Source organism: Neoarius graeffei, chromosome 25 (assembly GCF_027579695.1).
Source record: "Neoarius graeffei isolate fNeoGra1 chromosome 25, fNeoGra1.pri, whole genome shotgun sequence".
In the NCBI taxonomy this organism is placed as follows: domain Eukaryota; kingdom Metazoa; phylum Chordata; class Actinopteri; order Siluriformes; family Ariidae; genus Neoarius; species Neoarius graeffei.
In genome coordinates, this window is record NC_083593.1 from 8,364,265 (window position 1) to 8,380,789 (window position 16,525).

General features: G+C 42.0%; 1 protein-coding gene across 1 annotated transcript in view; it reads left to right on the forward strand.

The window, feature by feature from the left end:
* The first annotated feature begins 1,960 nt into the window (after positions 1–1,960).
* glis3 (GLIS family zinc finger 3) overlaps positions 1,961–16,525 on the forward strand; it is a 32,566-nt gene continuing 18,001 nt past the window's right edge. Inside the window, exons 1-5 of the mRNA XM_060909665.1 lie at positions 1,961–2,312; positions 3,466–3,643; positions 3,787–4,957; positions 14,978–15,139; positions 15,248–15,358. Coding sequence (XP_060765648.1) covers positions 1,961–2,312; positions 3,466–3,643; positions 3,787–4,957; positions 14,978–15,139; positions 15,248–15,358 — 1,974 coding nt within the window. The remainder of the gene's footprint in view (positions 2,313–3,465; positions 3,644–3,786; positions 4,958–14,977; positions 15,140–15,247; positions 15,359–16,525) is intronic.

Sequence of the window (16,525 nt, forward strand, 5' to 3'; positions counted from 1 at the left end):
CGGACAACACATGATGGCATAATCTCACGAAGCACTCTGGGCCGGATGAGCTAATAATAAACAAACTCATAACACAAACAGATGCATAAGGGAGGGTACAGTGGTGCAGTTTCCTCTGGGTTCTCTGGTTTCCTCCCACTGTCCAAAAAAATCATGCATGCAGGTGAATTCTCCTGCATTGTGCCCAGTGTTCCCGGGATTGGTTCAGGATCCACCATGACCCTGACGACAACTACAGTAAGATGTAAATAATAAAAATGTACAAAATACGTACACAATAAGAAGCAAAACATTAGACTATAGCTGTTTGCTTAGTTTCCAGTTACAGTATGGAATTTACATTAGAACCTAATTAAATGCCAAGCAGGGTATGTTATTAAAAAAAACAAGGTTGTGTGGGTTAATGAGTTAAAAAAAAAGGAAGTATGTCATTGAGAGTTATTTAAAGTTGTGAGAAGCAGTGAGAGTGAAAGCGTGTAAAGTGTAAAGAGTGACCAGAGCTGAAACACTGAACTCTTTACCCGCCCCTGGCAACGGTGCGCGCGCTCCTGCACAGACGCGCGTACACGCGCACACACACACAGCTTAATGTTTAATTATGCCAGAACTTCTCTCTTTCCAAGTTTTCTCTTCTTTTGTTTATCTCTAAAGACGCGAGAGAGCTCCAATAACCAGCGACGCATGATTGTAGTGAAATATGATTCATGAAGTTCTCTCACACGCTGTCAGTTGAGAAAGTTCAGCTCCAGACTCCCTGAAGTCCTTCACAGGTGAGACGCTTTTTTTTGTTTCTCCCCTACGCTGAAATGTCCTGTCATGTTGGCAGGATATCATACATGCATGCATTTGTAGTATCTTGCAAAGCTACCTTTCTCATATTTTTATAAAAATAAAGTAATGCAGATGTTTTAGAGCAGATGTTCTCCGAAACGCATACTAAAAAGTATGTCCAAATTGTGCACTACTTCAACCTCATCTACTAATCAGTAAGGTAGTGTTTTGGACTATTTGGACATGATGTTTTGGACTATTTGGACATGATGATAGCAATGTCCATATTATTCAGTTCAATTAATTTCAAATGAAGAAATCAGGAGTGGAGTTCCTGAATACATGACTCAAAAGAGAAACTGGATGAAAATCAAAATAAAAGAAATCTCGATTCCAGGTGGCAAGGTGGTAAAGCGGATAATGTTGCTACCACATAGTTTCAATCCTGAGCTCAGGTTACTGTCCGTGTAGAATTTTGCACGTTCTCCTCATGTCTGCGTATGTTTCTTTTGGGTTCTCTGGTTTCTTCGCTCCTCTAAAAAAAAAACACGAGTGTGTGCATTACTTCCTGTGATAGACTGGTGTCCTATCCTATCCAGATGTTTTCCTTCCTTACACTTGTGTTATCATCCCGGGATTGGCTCCAGATCCACCACAAGCCTGATCTGGATAAAACAGCTTCTGAAAATGAATGAAATCTTTATTCTACTTTGCATAATGTAAATATTAACACCATGCATGTACACACTGATGTGATTATTTAAAAAAACCAAACATATTTCATTCATTCACTCTGGTCAGGGTCGCAGTGGATCCGGATCCTATCTTGGGAACACTGGACACGAGGCAGGAATACACCTTGAACCTTGAATGTGATACCATCCTTTTCGCAGTCCATCATGCACACACCACACATAGGGGCAATTTAGTGTAGCCAATCCACTTTCCGGTGGATAGGAGGAAACCCGAGCGAATATGGAGAAACCATACAGAACTCTGCAGAGATGGAAACCCGAGCTCGGGTTCGAACTGAAGCTGTGAGATGGAAATGCTACCCGCTGCATCTTAAAAGCCCATCAACATAATGTCCACGTGCTACAATCGCTGCTATTCTGACAACGTTGACATGTCTTCACAGCATGACACCTTTGGCCCTTTGGTTTTTTTTCCTGAAGCAGAACTGAGGGAAATGAATGGAAAAGGCTGCAACCTCCTAGTCTCACCCACCAGCATGCCAAAATCTCTGGGTGCCATAACTGGGCAGCAGGTACCACACATCCGAGTGCATGCTGGTAGTTCCCGAACTTCCTCAAACCAGGGAACCCCATGTTCTGGCAGTGGAATGGGCACCGGAGCTGTGGGACCTGGAAGTACGGTGCTTCTACCTGCTCTGAGCCTGCGTAGGCAAGTGCTGACCAACAGGAAGCATCATGGCACCTTCAACGTCCCACAAACTTCATGGCAGCAAGTGTCTTCACTTCCTCGTCCACCTGGCAATTCCAATACAGCGAGATTAAATGGCTCACAGAGTGGCGTCAAAGGTAAGAAACTGAAACACTGATGCTGACGTACATTTTTTCCATATGCAGATGACAGTAAAGCAAAAAAAAGAAAGAAAGAAAGAAAGAAAGAAAGAAAGAAAGACCAGTTTCAAGTTTCTCCCTGATTAAATACTATACAACCATATTGGTCCACATGAAAGCGTAGCTGAGGTTCATAATTTATATCATTCATAATTCAGCAGTGTCTAGTTCGAAGGAAAATACAGTTTTTCTACCTTCACTGATTCCTCACTGTTTCCACATTTCTCAGCCCAGTGATCTGGAACATGAGACTTGATGGTCCCCAAGAGATACAGGACAGTTCAACATCCTCATCATTTTTTTTAACAGCATAACTTTGCCACTCAATATGTTCCATAATACAACATAAATACACATCTGGCCACCAGCATGTAAGGGGGCTGACAAGCTCTGATATATGTACCGGTATATAACTTTTGGAACAAACATAAAATTTCCTTGACATTTCAGCGTTATTCGTATAATTGAAGATGTGTTTTCCATTCAATTTCAGATCACAAATCTTGTCTTCCCAAACTGAGTGCACTGCTCAGTTACATACTGGAATTTATATTTGACTTCACTGTAATATTATCCCATAGCCCAGTGTCTTCTGCTTTTTGGGTCCAAATTGGTTACTGATTAACAGATCAGAAAGGAATTTCACGAGTATGCATGTTTCTTTTTTAACAGAAATCAAAAAGACATCCTGTTGTGTATCATTCTTCCAGTAACTTCGACATCGTTTATAGAAAATGGTTGAAATGTGAGCATTTTTGTCCTTTTAGAATTTCTATGGGTGTTTATTACCGTCTTTAAAGAATGGTGGGATGAAACTACTATGCCTGACTTGTGAGACATATTTGTTGTTTTAAAGAACTGACTAAATGCCCTATCCATGACTTTAGGAAAGATTATGCTTGTGAAAAGTTGATGGTTGCATTTTATTCAAGGTTCATTAGGTTTAACATTAACTTACATAGAACCACTGGGTTGTTTTTGTTCTCTATTAGTCTGCATTTTTAATCATTAATCTCTGGGATGATAGACAAGACCTGATTCGTATTATAGAAAGTAAGACTGGAATTAGCATTTTGTACAATAAACACAAATCCTCTGTTGTTCTTCACAGGTTCTCACTCATTCAGGACCAATAGAAAGCTGTTGGGCGAGTATGGTAAATCAAACCTGTCAGAGACAAGCAGTGCTATGGTTGTACAGAGTGTGAGTCCAGTGTCCACGATCCAAACTTCTGCTTCGCACTGCCCTCCTCCATCTCTGGGCCTTTTTGTGCCCTTCACAGATGCCAGGTAAACTAGTTCAGAAACGGCAAGAGATGCCAGGTGTCGAAAGAAGTAGCAAAAATTCACAGGTGGTTGTTGTTGTTTTTAATTAAACCATATTGATGTAAGTGAGGAACAGATCTCACACTTGTGTAAATGTTCTGGTGCAGGTCTGTGTTGTCCAGAGAGTCCCTGGCTTCCACCACCCTGAGCATCGCTGAGAGCCAATCAATACGCAGCAGCAAGTTGGACTGGCCCTATGGCTATCGTGTGCTGCCACCACTAGGTCAGCAGAGCATCTTTAACCAGACAGCTGAAGGATCAGACCTTCTGAACCTCCCACCAGGTACTGCCATGTCTGGAGCCACGAGTAGCTCCAATCCAACTTCACTTCCTGCTTACCTGTTTAAGGAAGACATCAGCAGCCCCCGCCAATCCAGTCGTTCCAAAAAAAGAGCCCTCTCCATCTCCCCTCTGTCTGATGGCATTGGCATTGACTTAAACTCCATTATTCGGACATCACCAACCTCTTTGGTGGCATACATAATCGGTTCCCAAAGTTCTCCAGCATCACAGCCTACTCCCTCACCACTGCAGTCTGATGTATGTGGGCATCTTTTGGGGGTCCGGGGAAGCTGTATTCCCAATCCCAGCTTTGGATATCCTTGTCCCAAGGTCAGTTCCACTTTTGGTCAGACCTTAACAAGCAACCACCATTCTGAGAGAGTAAGTCTCAGCATGCAGAAGTTAGAAGAACGGGGTGCACATGACAGCCCAATAGGAGGAACTAATCTAGTAGTGGAGCATCAGCTTCTGCCAGGACAGGAAATTCTGATAAGTAACATTGCAGCAGGAGATAATGTTCCTCATCACAACATTCGGGAAAGCACTACACACCTTCAATTTGAAATTTCAGCCATCGTTAGGTCCCCAAGCCCACCTAGGGGACCTCCACCACCCTATCACTCCCACCATGTACACCGACTACCAAATGGCCACATTGGGTGCACTCAGAATCCCGCAGACCCACGTTTTATTCCTCCTACAGACAAATCTGGTGTTTTGCCCCTGGCTCTATGCCCAATGTTAGAGGAGGAAGAGGGGGAGCTTGATGATTTTAATGGAGGACACTGTTGCCGTTGGCTGGATTGTAGTGCCACATACAGTCACCAAGAGGAGCTGGTCAAGCATATCGAGAAACTACATATTGATCAGCGCAAAGGAGAGGACTTCATCTGCTTCTGGGCAGGGTGTCCACGCAGACACAAGCCTTTCAATGCTCGTTACAAACTCCTAATCCACATGCGGGTACATTCGGGGGAGAAACCTAACAGATGTACGGTATGCAGAGAACAACCAAGTGGTAGTAGAGTATTAGAGGAATGTTTGTTCAATTCTGGTTCTCCTATTATTCACATTAGTATATATCAAGCCACAGGTCCTAATGATATAATGTGCAAATATATCTTTAATGTCTCTGAATCATGTCTCTTGGAAAGGAGTGGAGAAATCTGACTTAAAGGGTTCTTTAGAGTGCCACTTTAACAAGGCTGCCAAATCATCTCAAGGGGCTTTTACTTTAAATGAAAGTCTGCCAGTCTACATCATTTAAGATGGCAGTTTAAAGTCCATTGTACACTTTGATGTGTTGTCATTGCTGGGCTCAGGGAGGATGATGCCTCAACTGTGAAGGTATTTTCCTTGTGTAATTCTGGCCTTCAGCTTATTAAGAGTCTCTGATAACTGACAAGGGAGTTTTGGCAATTATGTTATTTAAAAAAAGCACAAAAGGCCTTCCTTCATTTAAGTGCTGGCAGAAAAATGGTCTGCTTCCTGCTAGCAACTTCTCTCAGCTGGATAAGCTGTCAGCAATCAAGAAGGTTCCAGAGGGCGTGACATAGGCTGAAATGGACGGTTAGGTACGGTGCAAGTGGTAGGTTACCTCTGTGGCCATACTTACTTACACACTTTTAGTAAAAGGTCTACCAAGACACTGGGGATAAGAATTTGACCCTGTAGCTCAGTCCCTGCTGTGACAGGCCACAGGTTCGGGGTAGAAAAGTGGCAATCGACATCCATTCCTTTTCTCATCTGATCTCGGCAATCATTAATGGTGCGCATACCTATGGTCAACCTTTCACTCCAAACACTTACTCATTACTTAAAACTGTTCCTGTTGCCATGGAGTCTGGAACAGTTGAATGGTTTTGTCGAGCACGTAATTATAGACCAAAGAGGTAAGAAATACATGGTCACAGCCAGTTCTCGCTGAAAATCTCAGCGAGATTTCATATCTGCCAACCTTGAAAAGTTTTAGAAACCTACTGCAACACAGGTACATTTATGTAAGAAAATAAGTAAGAAAGGAGCACATTCTGGCCTCTAAAGCCTTTTAAATGATGTTGTCAGTGGCCAGGAAACCAGAAAAACAGCCCACATAGTATCCCAAGAAATAAAATACTATATTGGCAACCTAATGGGCATTTAGTTAAAGATGGTTTATTCATTAAATTTGTCCCAAGGCAATGAAAACCAATGTATTTCCAAGAACAATGAATGGGGATACAATTAATTCCAAATACAGCACAAGTTTCTGTGAGGTTTCTTTTTTTGCAAAGCTAAGGTGGGGTTTACATTAGACCGTCTCAGCGGATCATCAGATTAACGTTTTTAAAACGATTAGTGTGCACACAGCAACACCAATACACGATTCGCGTGCACACAGCAACGCCAATACACGGATACGCTCGGCTCCGCAGGCATCCTGCGCTCCAAATCACTCCGCCCTGAACAGCGAGTGCCCTCTGGAGGGTGCGCACTCCGGCCCTGCGCAGCTCACAGAGTGCGCGAGTATAGCGCACGAGCAGTGATTCGGGACTGAGCCGCTGTGTGTGTGATCCCAGCGCATATCACTTACCACTTGCAAGTGGAAGGATGGCAAGCCTAAAGACAATCATAACTACACAATGGGCAGTATTTGCATCAGTATTTGCAGTATTTTCATACTTTTATACTCTTTTTAATGAAAGGTGATACAAGGCGGAAGTCCGCGCCGTTTTTCAGCAGTCGCATCACATGACCAACGCCAGTGAATCAGGAAGGTGGATGTCACAGTGACGTTGTCCAATGACGACGCCAGCTAGAGCTCAGCACAGCGTATCCGCGTATTCTCAATGTTTACACAGCACCGGACCAGACACGATCTGGATTGAATACGTGGACGCTGGCGGATTCCCGTTTCCCGGCGTTTTAATGTAAACGGACAGTGCATCCGCGAAGAAAACGAGACAGATACGGTCTAATGTAAACTTGGCCTAAATGTTTTCATCACACATGATGATATGATCACGGTTTATCAAGAATTAGTTTCGAAGAAAAATAGTTATTTTGTGCCATATGCAAATTTAAATTGAGGCTCTAGCTTTCGTTATAATGATCAATATCCATTAAGCTGGATTTACATTGTCCAATTTCAGCATTTTTATTACTTGATGATTGCAATCAAATCATGGCTACACTCTATACCACCGCAAGCTGGCCTAGTGGTTAGCGTGTCCGCCTCTCGACTGGGAGATTGCGAGTTCTACATGGGTCATACCAAAGTGCCATTTGGAGAGGCACGCTGCAATACAGATATGAGTAGGGAGTCACATTCTCACAGTTATCAGAGGACTGGCCCTCACTGTAACCCTAGTTATGTAATAGGTGAGAGGCCGAGGGCTATAGAAACAGAAATTGGCACCGCCCAATGTGCCTTAAGGTCCTGGTTAGTACTGGGACAGGAGACTTCCTGGGAAGACCAAGTCCTGGCATGGGAGGGGCTTTGACATTCTATATCAGACTGCATGTTAACATCCATCCATTATCTGTAGCTGCTTATCCTATACAGGGTCACAGGCAAGCTGGAGCCTATCCTGGAGACGCAGGGTACACCCTGGACAATTCGCCAGGTTATCACAGGGCCAAGACATAGAGACAAACAACCATTCACACTCGCACCTATGGCCAATTTAGAGCCACCAATTAACCTAACCTGCATGTCTTTGGCCTGTGGAGGAAAACCGGAGCACCCAGGGGAAACTCATGCAGACACAAGGAGAGCATGCAAACTCCACACAGAAAGGCCCTCGTCGGCCACTGGGCTCGAACCCAGAACCTTCTTGCTATGAGGCGACAGTGCTAACCACTACACCACCGTGCCACCCGCATGTTAACGTGTTCCTCAATACGATGATGATACATCTAACGATAGACTTGCGATAAGGAAAACTGGCTTGCATAAGCAAAAACATTCTTCAAAGGGTTGATGTAGTAACATTTTTTCTGTCCATTAGCATATTTCGTTTATGTTCCGTCAATGCCACTACTGTATTCGTAGCTGTCCTGTGAGATTTACCAGAAATTTCTGACACTGCCAGAATTTTATCGTTGTCTGTTTTTGGTGGCACTGAGACGAAACTGGCCACCAATGAGCATGTTCTAAGACCACCAATCTCAACTCACGGCCATAATGTAGGATTCATAAAGTCGACGACAGCAAAATCAGGCTGTATGGTGTAATCCCAGCTTCAGTCAACCAGTACGATTGCACCTTTTGGTCTCCGTTCTTTTTCCTTCTAATGGGCTCCATTAAGAGAGTATGTAGGAGATGCAATTCATAGTAGCTGTATTTTAACTGACTTCCAAAGCACCCGTAATTCCGTGACTTCTGGAAGTGTTTACAAGCTGTTTACAAGTCTGTAGAAGATGCCTGGAACAACCTACCAGTCCATTTCCTTATAAAACTGCATAACCTAACACATGAACCGAAGAGAATTTATGCAATCTGCAGAAACAGGCAAAGTGCAGCTTTGTTTGATGGACAACGTCTTTCTAAAATGTTGGCACTGTGCTGAATAGTAAATCCATTTTCTGAAGCCTGAGTGACAAACAAACCATACAGGAAAGGCCAGACAGATATATGAGCTTTAGGATCAGAATCAAACAGATCATATTACACTACACAATCGTAGGGAGGTAGGCTAAGCATGTTTCAACTTGTTCTCAGTCGCTATACCTGACAATGTTTTGAACCGTTTTTCTTATGGACGTAATTTCCGATTATTTCAAATACTTAAGCGTTTACTACCCAGCACGTTCTCCTGTCTAGATGTAATGAAGTTTGTCTTTGGCTTTGGTATCACAGCTACAAGAAAGTTTTTCTTTTCTTTCTGGTATTTCAAGTTGTTAAATTATACATTCCCTTCACAGCAGAAATATCATATTAGTTATTATATTTGTTCCTTGTAGCCTTTATGAAATTATAGTGCAGCAGACAATAGACCGCGGTGAAGAATTGACAGCTGGAGTTTTGTACCCGAAGAGCAGGTATTCGTGTTCAGAGTTACCATAGTAGCAGAGAGAAACTCTGGCCTGTCCACCAGAAATAGCAGAAAGCAAGGATCTTTACAGATTGCTGTTAAGTTGTTTGTCTCTTCTGGGAACTCTTATACTGAGCATCTTGTGGATTTTTAGCTGTCTTGAGTCACCTTCAGCAGCTGCCGTTAGTCCTATTTCTTCCCCATTCATGAGAAAGAAAGAGGTCTTGCTTTTCTCAAGATTTCAAACTTTAAAAGATTTGTTGTAAAGCAGTCAAATGCTCCATTGTGAGACACTTGAAATTCAAGCCCTGTATGAAGTACTGAATACGCTGATGATCATCATGTGACCTATTGAAACTTTTGGCGGCTTTAAACAGTTTTTTGGCGGGAAGGTGACTGGCATTTACAGGCAACGCTGTCCTTTTTCTCTGTAACGATTTGCCTTGATGTTCATGTGAATACACCAAATTACACCAAATGTAAATGAGACAGCGTTCTTACTGCCAATTTTAAAGTGCCATTCCACCATTGGATGTATTCTTTGGCATAAAATACAATATATTTTATGACAACATGACTAGACAGAGAAATCTTTTAGCTTCAAAATGATATATCAAACATAATTTTTTGACAACGACAAGTATATTAATTTTGCGACCAAAATCACCTACCCTTTTAATTTCCGCGCGTGATGTCATCGGCAGGTTCCCCTTCTTGTGTACCACGTGACGTGTGACGTGGCACATATTATCAGCAATGGCGGATAGAACGCGATAAAAATAATACCAATAAATCTAGCTAATACCAATAAATCTAGCTAACTGAAAGATTAACTCAAAATTTTTCGCAATTTTTTTGGCCCCCATATACGAGGAGAAATGACTCTCTCACTTTGGGGGTTTCCTGGTCTAAAAATAGACCGACACGTGGTACACAAGAAGGGGAACCTGCCGATGACATCACGTTTCACTACCGCGTGGAAATTAAAAGGGTAGGTGACTTTGGTCGCAAAATTAATATACTTGTTGTCAAAAATTTATGTTTGATATATCATTTTGAAGCTAAAAGATTTCTCTGTCTAGTCATGTTGTCATAAAATATATTGTATTTTATGCCAAAGAATACATCCAATGGTGGAATGGCACTTTAAGACCAATTCAAGACAGTTCACTTCTGGATAATTGAGCTTAATGTAATAGTCAGGAATAAAACACGAGCATGCTGTTATAGGAAAATAATCAGTGGCGGTGTGATGTGATGCGGTCTGACCTGAGGGTCAGTTCCTGTTTATTATTTTCCCGTAGCAGCATGTCCCAGAGAGTTAGACATTCTACAAATGTTTTTTCTTTATTAACAAGCAACACATTATACATTCGAACTATTTAACAGTTATTCCACGAAATCGAGTCGTACATGAGCTGATTGCCGATGAGGCGCGTAGTGCCGAGTCGGCTATAAGCCGTGTACGACAAGATTTCGTGGAATAATTGTTTTATTCTATCCACATTCACTGGACTTTGTAAAACAGAGCATTTTTATTTTTATTTTTTGCACATTTGATAAATAAAAACTTCATACAAAACGTCCGACAAAATAATTTCCGCTGAGGCGGACTTCTTAAAAACCTATCGACGGCTGCACAAATTGACTTTAGTGGAGTTTTTTTGTAGAAAGTGCCGTCTTGCTGTCGTGCCGAGGTATAGAATAGCTTTAGACATTTATTTAATTCTTCCTTGGACAATTCAGTTCTGTAATTTTCAAACTTCTTTGAGCTTTTGAACCAGTTTAAAAAAAATTCAACAAATCTTAAAGCTTAAAAATGTAAACAAACTGCAAAATGACAGGAGCAATTTGTGAAAAATGCGATGATAATTCTTGAAAAATTAAAAAAAAAGATACGTTCTTATCATCAAACACTTTCATTCCATGTTTTGTTGGGTTTTTTTTTTTTGTATTTTGGGGGGGTTTTGTTTTTGAGTAGAGTTTTTATTTCGTCCTCCGTTGGTTCAGCAGCACGCTCTGCCATTTTGTTTTTCTCTACTTACGGTATATGAGAGTAGCCAATCAGAGCACGCGATTGCTCATATCTGGTGACTGTGGATAGAATAATTATACCGGTAGTTACATGCAATGTTATTAAGGTAGCTCCTCTTATCATGTAACCAGCCTTTATTTCTGTCTTGAAGTTCTCGTCTCATTATCTCTAGCCGCTTTATCCTGTTCTACAGGGTCGCAGGCAAGCTGGAGCCTATCCCAGCTGACTACGGGCGAAAGGCGGGGTACACCCTGGACAAGTCGCCAGGTCATCACAGGGCTGACACATAGACACAGACAACCATTCACACTCACATTCACACCTACGCTCAATTTAGAGTCACCAGTTAACCTAACCTGCATGTCTTTGGACTGTGGGGGAAACCGGAGCACCCGGAGGAAACCCACGCGGACAACATGCAAACTCCGCACAGAAAGGCCCTCGCCGGCCACGGGGCTCGAACCCGGACCTTCTTGCTGTGAGGCGACAGCGCTAACCACTACACCACCGTGCCGCCTGTCTTGAAGTTGACAAAACAAATACAGCTCGTCAAGAATGTGAAGTTGTTCTCGTGGTGGAAAACTTACTGCCTGTTCCAAAATGCAGAAAGCTTCACCATGATGTGTTTCTTTGTTCATAACAAACCTTTTTTTCATCCATTTGCTTTTAGCCTTAGATTTGCAAAGGGTCCGTTATATATGAGTTCCTGGGAATTAGTTGTTATTATAGAAACGATAACTCACTAGAGTGTAAAGCTATGATTTGAAGTATATCCAGTGTTGTAGTAAATTCATCAACAACCCAGTAACAGCTTTACAATTACCTTATTATTTACGACAACGTCCAAAGAAAATGTCCAAAGAACTCCATGGCGATTAAAAAAAAACAAGAAAAATGCTGTTGTTAAGGTAGAAAAGGAGGAGAGGGAGAGATGTTACCAGGCTGACGGCTGGCACTGGGATGGCACTGGCATTGTGTGGTAGCGTATGGCGGGCTGCCATAGTTTTCTGACTGACTGCAGCTTTGAGGAGACACGCTGCTGTCTTTTCAGACCTTCAGTCTCTCAGAGGAGCCAACACGGTCCAGAGCTTTATTAAATAAACCTGAAAGGGTACTCTGAGTGCACCTGTTTGATGTTGCATCTGTTCTTGGTCTTAGCACTGAGCTGAATGCTGACTGATTTTAGTCATTTTCTCCCACTTTGTGTTCCACTTAGGCAAGATTTTGTAGGGCAGCCTACAGTGTAAATGGTGATTTAAAATGTCAGTGCTATTATTTCTATCCCCAAAGCCTTTTGAGGGGTGTTTGGAAGAAATAAGAAAGGGGACTGAGAGAACTTTGTGCTTGTCTTTAATACACGTTCCTCGAGTGTTCCTTTTTTTAAACATTTTAGTCATTCGGTGTCACACAGTCGATGCAATTAGTTGTTTGCTGTTGTTATTTAGAAGTAGACCTTAGACATAATTGTTGTGGGATTTTCTTTCATTGGTGCTTTGAAAAATAACTCTCCATTTGTAAAAAGGGACTGTGAAATACCCTTCCCTTCCCTTCCCTTGGCTCTTTTGATGACTAAGTGTTTAATCCCCGTCCAAGACACTCGGCTTCTCAAAAAACAACGTGTAATGAGAGGCCAATCTAAGCGAAACCACAATGGAACGGCCAAGATTTTTTTTAAAATGGTAAGCTGTAGTCGTACCCACTTTAACTTACATGCACACAAGCTACCAAGTTGTCATTAAATGTCAACACCACAAATGTTACTCCTAAAATTATTGCACAGCTCTATTTGATTTGGAGGGGAAAAAACAACAATTATGGACAACAGGAAAAAGGGAGGCGGCACGGTGGTGTAGTGGTTAGCGCTGTCGCCTCACAACAAGAAGGTCCTGGGTTCGAGCCCCGGGGCCGGCGAGGGCCTTTCTGTGTGGAGTTTGCATGTTGTCCGCGTGGGTTTCCTCCGGGTGCTCCGGTTTCCCCCACAGTCCAAAGACATGCAGGTTAGGTTAACTGGTGACTCTAAATTGACCGTGAGTGTGAATGGTTGTCTGTGTCTATGTGTCAGCCCTGTGATGACCTGGCGACTTGTCCAGGGTGTACCCCGCCTTTCGCCCGTAGTCAGCTGGGATAGGCTCCAGCTTGCCTGCGACCCTGTAGAAGGATAAAGCGGCTAGAGATAATGAGATGAGATGAGGAAAAAGGGATTGTCCTTTTGAGTTCAGATACAGTTCCGTGAAAATGACGGTTAATAATTGAGTCGGGGAATGGTAATTATATGTGCCCAGTTGGCCCACAATTGGAGGAGGTTCGACAAAAATTGGTAATTTCTCCAGAAAGATACAATGGATGACACGTTGATTGTTATTTTGGGGTCCATTCGTCCCCTTTGAGAGAAGTGTGACGCCAAAGCAATACAAAGTTCTTCCAAGTAATCTCCTTTATCCTATGATGAAACATTGATAAAGATAACCTCTTCCGAGACGACTCCGCCCACATCCAGGCACATCAGCAGGGTTCACTGAGTGGTTTGCTGAGATGCGACAGCCTTCAGAGTCCCTAGATGTCAACCGAGTTGAACACATATGGGACATTCTGGAGCGACTTGTTAGGCAGCGCTTTCCATTACCATCATCAAAGCACCAACTGAGGGAAAATCTTTTGGAATTACAGTGTTTATTGCTTCTGTACAGCTTCAGAGAATTGTAGAACTGACGCCATTGAAGCTGACAACTTGTGGAGGCCCAACACCTTACTAAGGCCATTTATATTGTTGGTTGTTTTTTTCCCCCTTTGCTTTAAATTGGCTTTAAACGCATCTGCCATTTTTGCTTTAAAATCTGTAGACTTGAAAAAAAGCGCAATGCAATGTGGAAGGTTTCCCTTCAGTTTAATAAAATGGCAACCTCCTGACGAATCATATCATATCACATTGTATTGTTGTCATTATCAATACTTCTTTTTTTTTTAAGCATTATTTGAGATTTCCCGAAGATATTGCTGTGGATATCTCAGAACGTCTATTTGGCAACGTAGAACTCAGTGTTGCCACATGGGATCGGCGGTTTCCAATCTAATCATGGTTTAAAGCCTTCCGAATTAACTCCAAACATCAAACTGTGGTTTCTAACCCAGTTACATCAACTAAATTGTATCAATCAGGACAAGGTTATTTGTGTCCACACCAAGGGGATTAAGGATTTAATGCCATCATTTGAATTTTCTCATTTCAACCCTGATCACAGCCATTTGTTTTGTTCTGCAGTGTACTCTCATACTCCAGAGTAATTCTTTCTATGTAGCCAGCATTCTTGCCCTTTGAAATCAGGAAATCGAGAATATTTGAAAAGGAGATCAAAGTCCAAGGAAGCGATGGACGTGTGAGAAAGAATCTCGGCCATCTTAATTTACCAGTGCACATAAGTAGATGTGATGTAATAATAGCCAGTTCGGTTTCCGTTGCGAATCTAAACAAGGTCATCAGTTCTCAGTTGTTTTTATGCACTCTCAGCCAAGTTAATAGACATTCCAGACTTGACCATGGAGAGGACAAAGAGCAGAGGCTTTGCATACCTTAAGGGTGAGCTCACTGCAAAATAGAGCTAATACTGGGGGATTTTTTTCTTATGAGGAAAAAGGAGAACTCAAATCTTGGTCACTAATGACCAATCATTCACTTGTATTAATGATAAACAGTGATTTTTTATGCAGCAAAAAAAAAGGACTAGTAAATGACTTAATATCAATGTCAGAGAGGTGGATCTGTGGGAACTGGGTAATGAATTAAGCAAGGAGAGCCACAGGAAGACAATTAATTGATTTGAACAGTAAAATGCTGACCCCTCCTGGTTGAAGCATGTGGCGACAACACTGCTGGGTCCTCAGGTCAAGTGTCCAAGAAACTATTTGACTTGAATATTTCTAATGATCTCTCTCTCTCTCTCTCTCTCTCTCTGTTCTCTTGCTCGCCAGTTTGAAGGCTGTCAGAAGGCGTTCTCGCGCCTAGAGAACCTCAAAATCCACCTACGGAGCCACACAGGAGAGAAACCATACACGTGTCAGCATCCCGGCTGTCAGAAAGCCTTCAGCAACTCCAGCGACCGTGCCAAGCACCAGCGCACGCATGTTGACATGGTGAGTCTGCACTTGAAATACAGAATTGAGCACCTTCAAATGCCCAAAGGTGGTGCAGGTACACTCCTGAATTACAGCTCCTGTTTGTTTGTTACCTGTGTGTTTCAGAAACCTTACGCGTGTCAGGTTCAAGGCTGCCAAAAACGCTACACCGATCCCAGCTCTTTGCGAAAGCATGTCAAATCACACTCCATCAAAGAGCAGCAGGCCAGGAAGAAGGTGAGAAAAGGCACTAGGTGAGAAAACATCTCACCAGTGATGCTACACTTGGATATCAGTCTGGACAGAATTCTTCAACACAAATTAAATCTGTCATAAGCATGTCGGTCAATGCTAAATAATAAGTCTTTAGGTAATGTGGAGGGTTGGTTTTTTTTTCATATTTTCTGTCTGCATGCTTTTCTTTTCATATGCCATTATATGCTTATGATGCATAACAATTGTTTGCAAGGGCAGACTTCGAACTCATGTAGGAGCTGTGCTCATTATCACAGAAAGGAAAAACAAATGGCATCACCATAGATACAGCTACTTAGGGTATGCTGTTTTTGGACTGGAAGAGAAAACGAGATTTTTAAAAAAAAATTTTTTTCTTCTGTAGCATATGTTTTCTGCGGATAATGTCAGCGATGTGCTTGAAATAGCCTGTGTTAATTCTTGTATGTATGCTATGCCAAATGTCAAACTGTTTTTAATTTATACTCATGTCAAACAGATAATATCTAGCATAGGACTGATGAATTCATGCGGTTTATCACTTTAAGTCTTAAAATCAGTCTTATTAAGAATTAAAGTCCAGCATCCTCAGTTGTTCCTCAGGATCAAAACAATGCTCACTTGTACAGAGAAAAGCATCAGGCTTCAAGCAAGCCAAACATTATCTATTCCCCAAAGCTCCCACTACACTACATATCTGCACATTAATATATCTTTGATCCTTCTATTTATTGCTTAAGGCTGTAAACCAAGCATCCTCACTATTACCTGCAAAGAGCTGATATGGATTTCCATTCCATTCCAACCAAACAGAAATCATAGCACAGTAATACGCTTTTGAAGACCAAGATCAGTTAAGTAAATAAGTGGAAATGGAGAAGAGACATGGTTACTACTGGAATGAAATTGTACCACCATGCTAGCTGTCTCTGGATAAGACTGAAGATCCTTGATGTCAAGGAAGATCTCCAACATCGGATCATGCTGACTTTTCTCTTATTGACGAGATATCTACCATTAAAATTAAGATACACCCAGAAAAAAGGGTACTAAATTGTACCTTTCCTTATAGCTAGGGTTAGAGGTGGGGCTAGTATTGTATCTTTCATTACAGCTTACCGTGCATGTAGCGTAATCGCACAAAATACTACCTTACTTCGCTTATCCAGA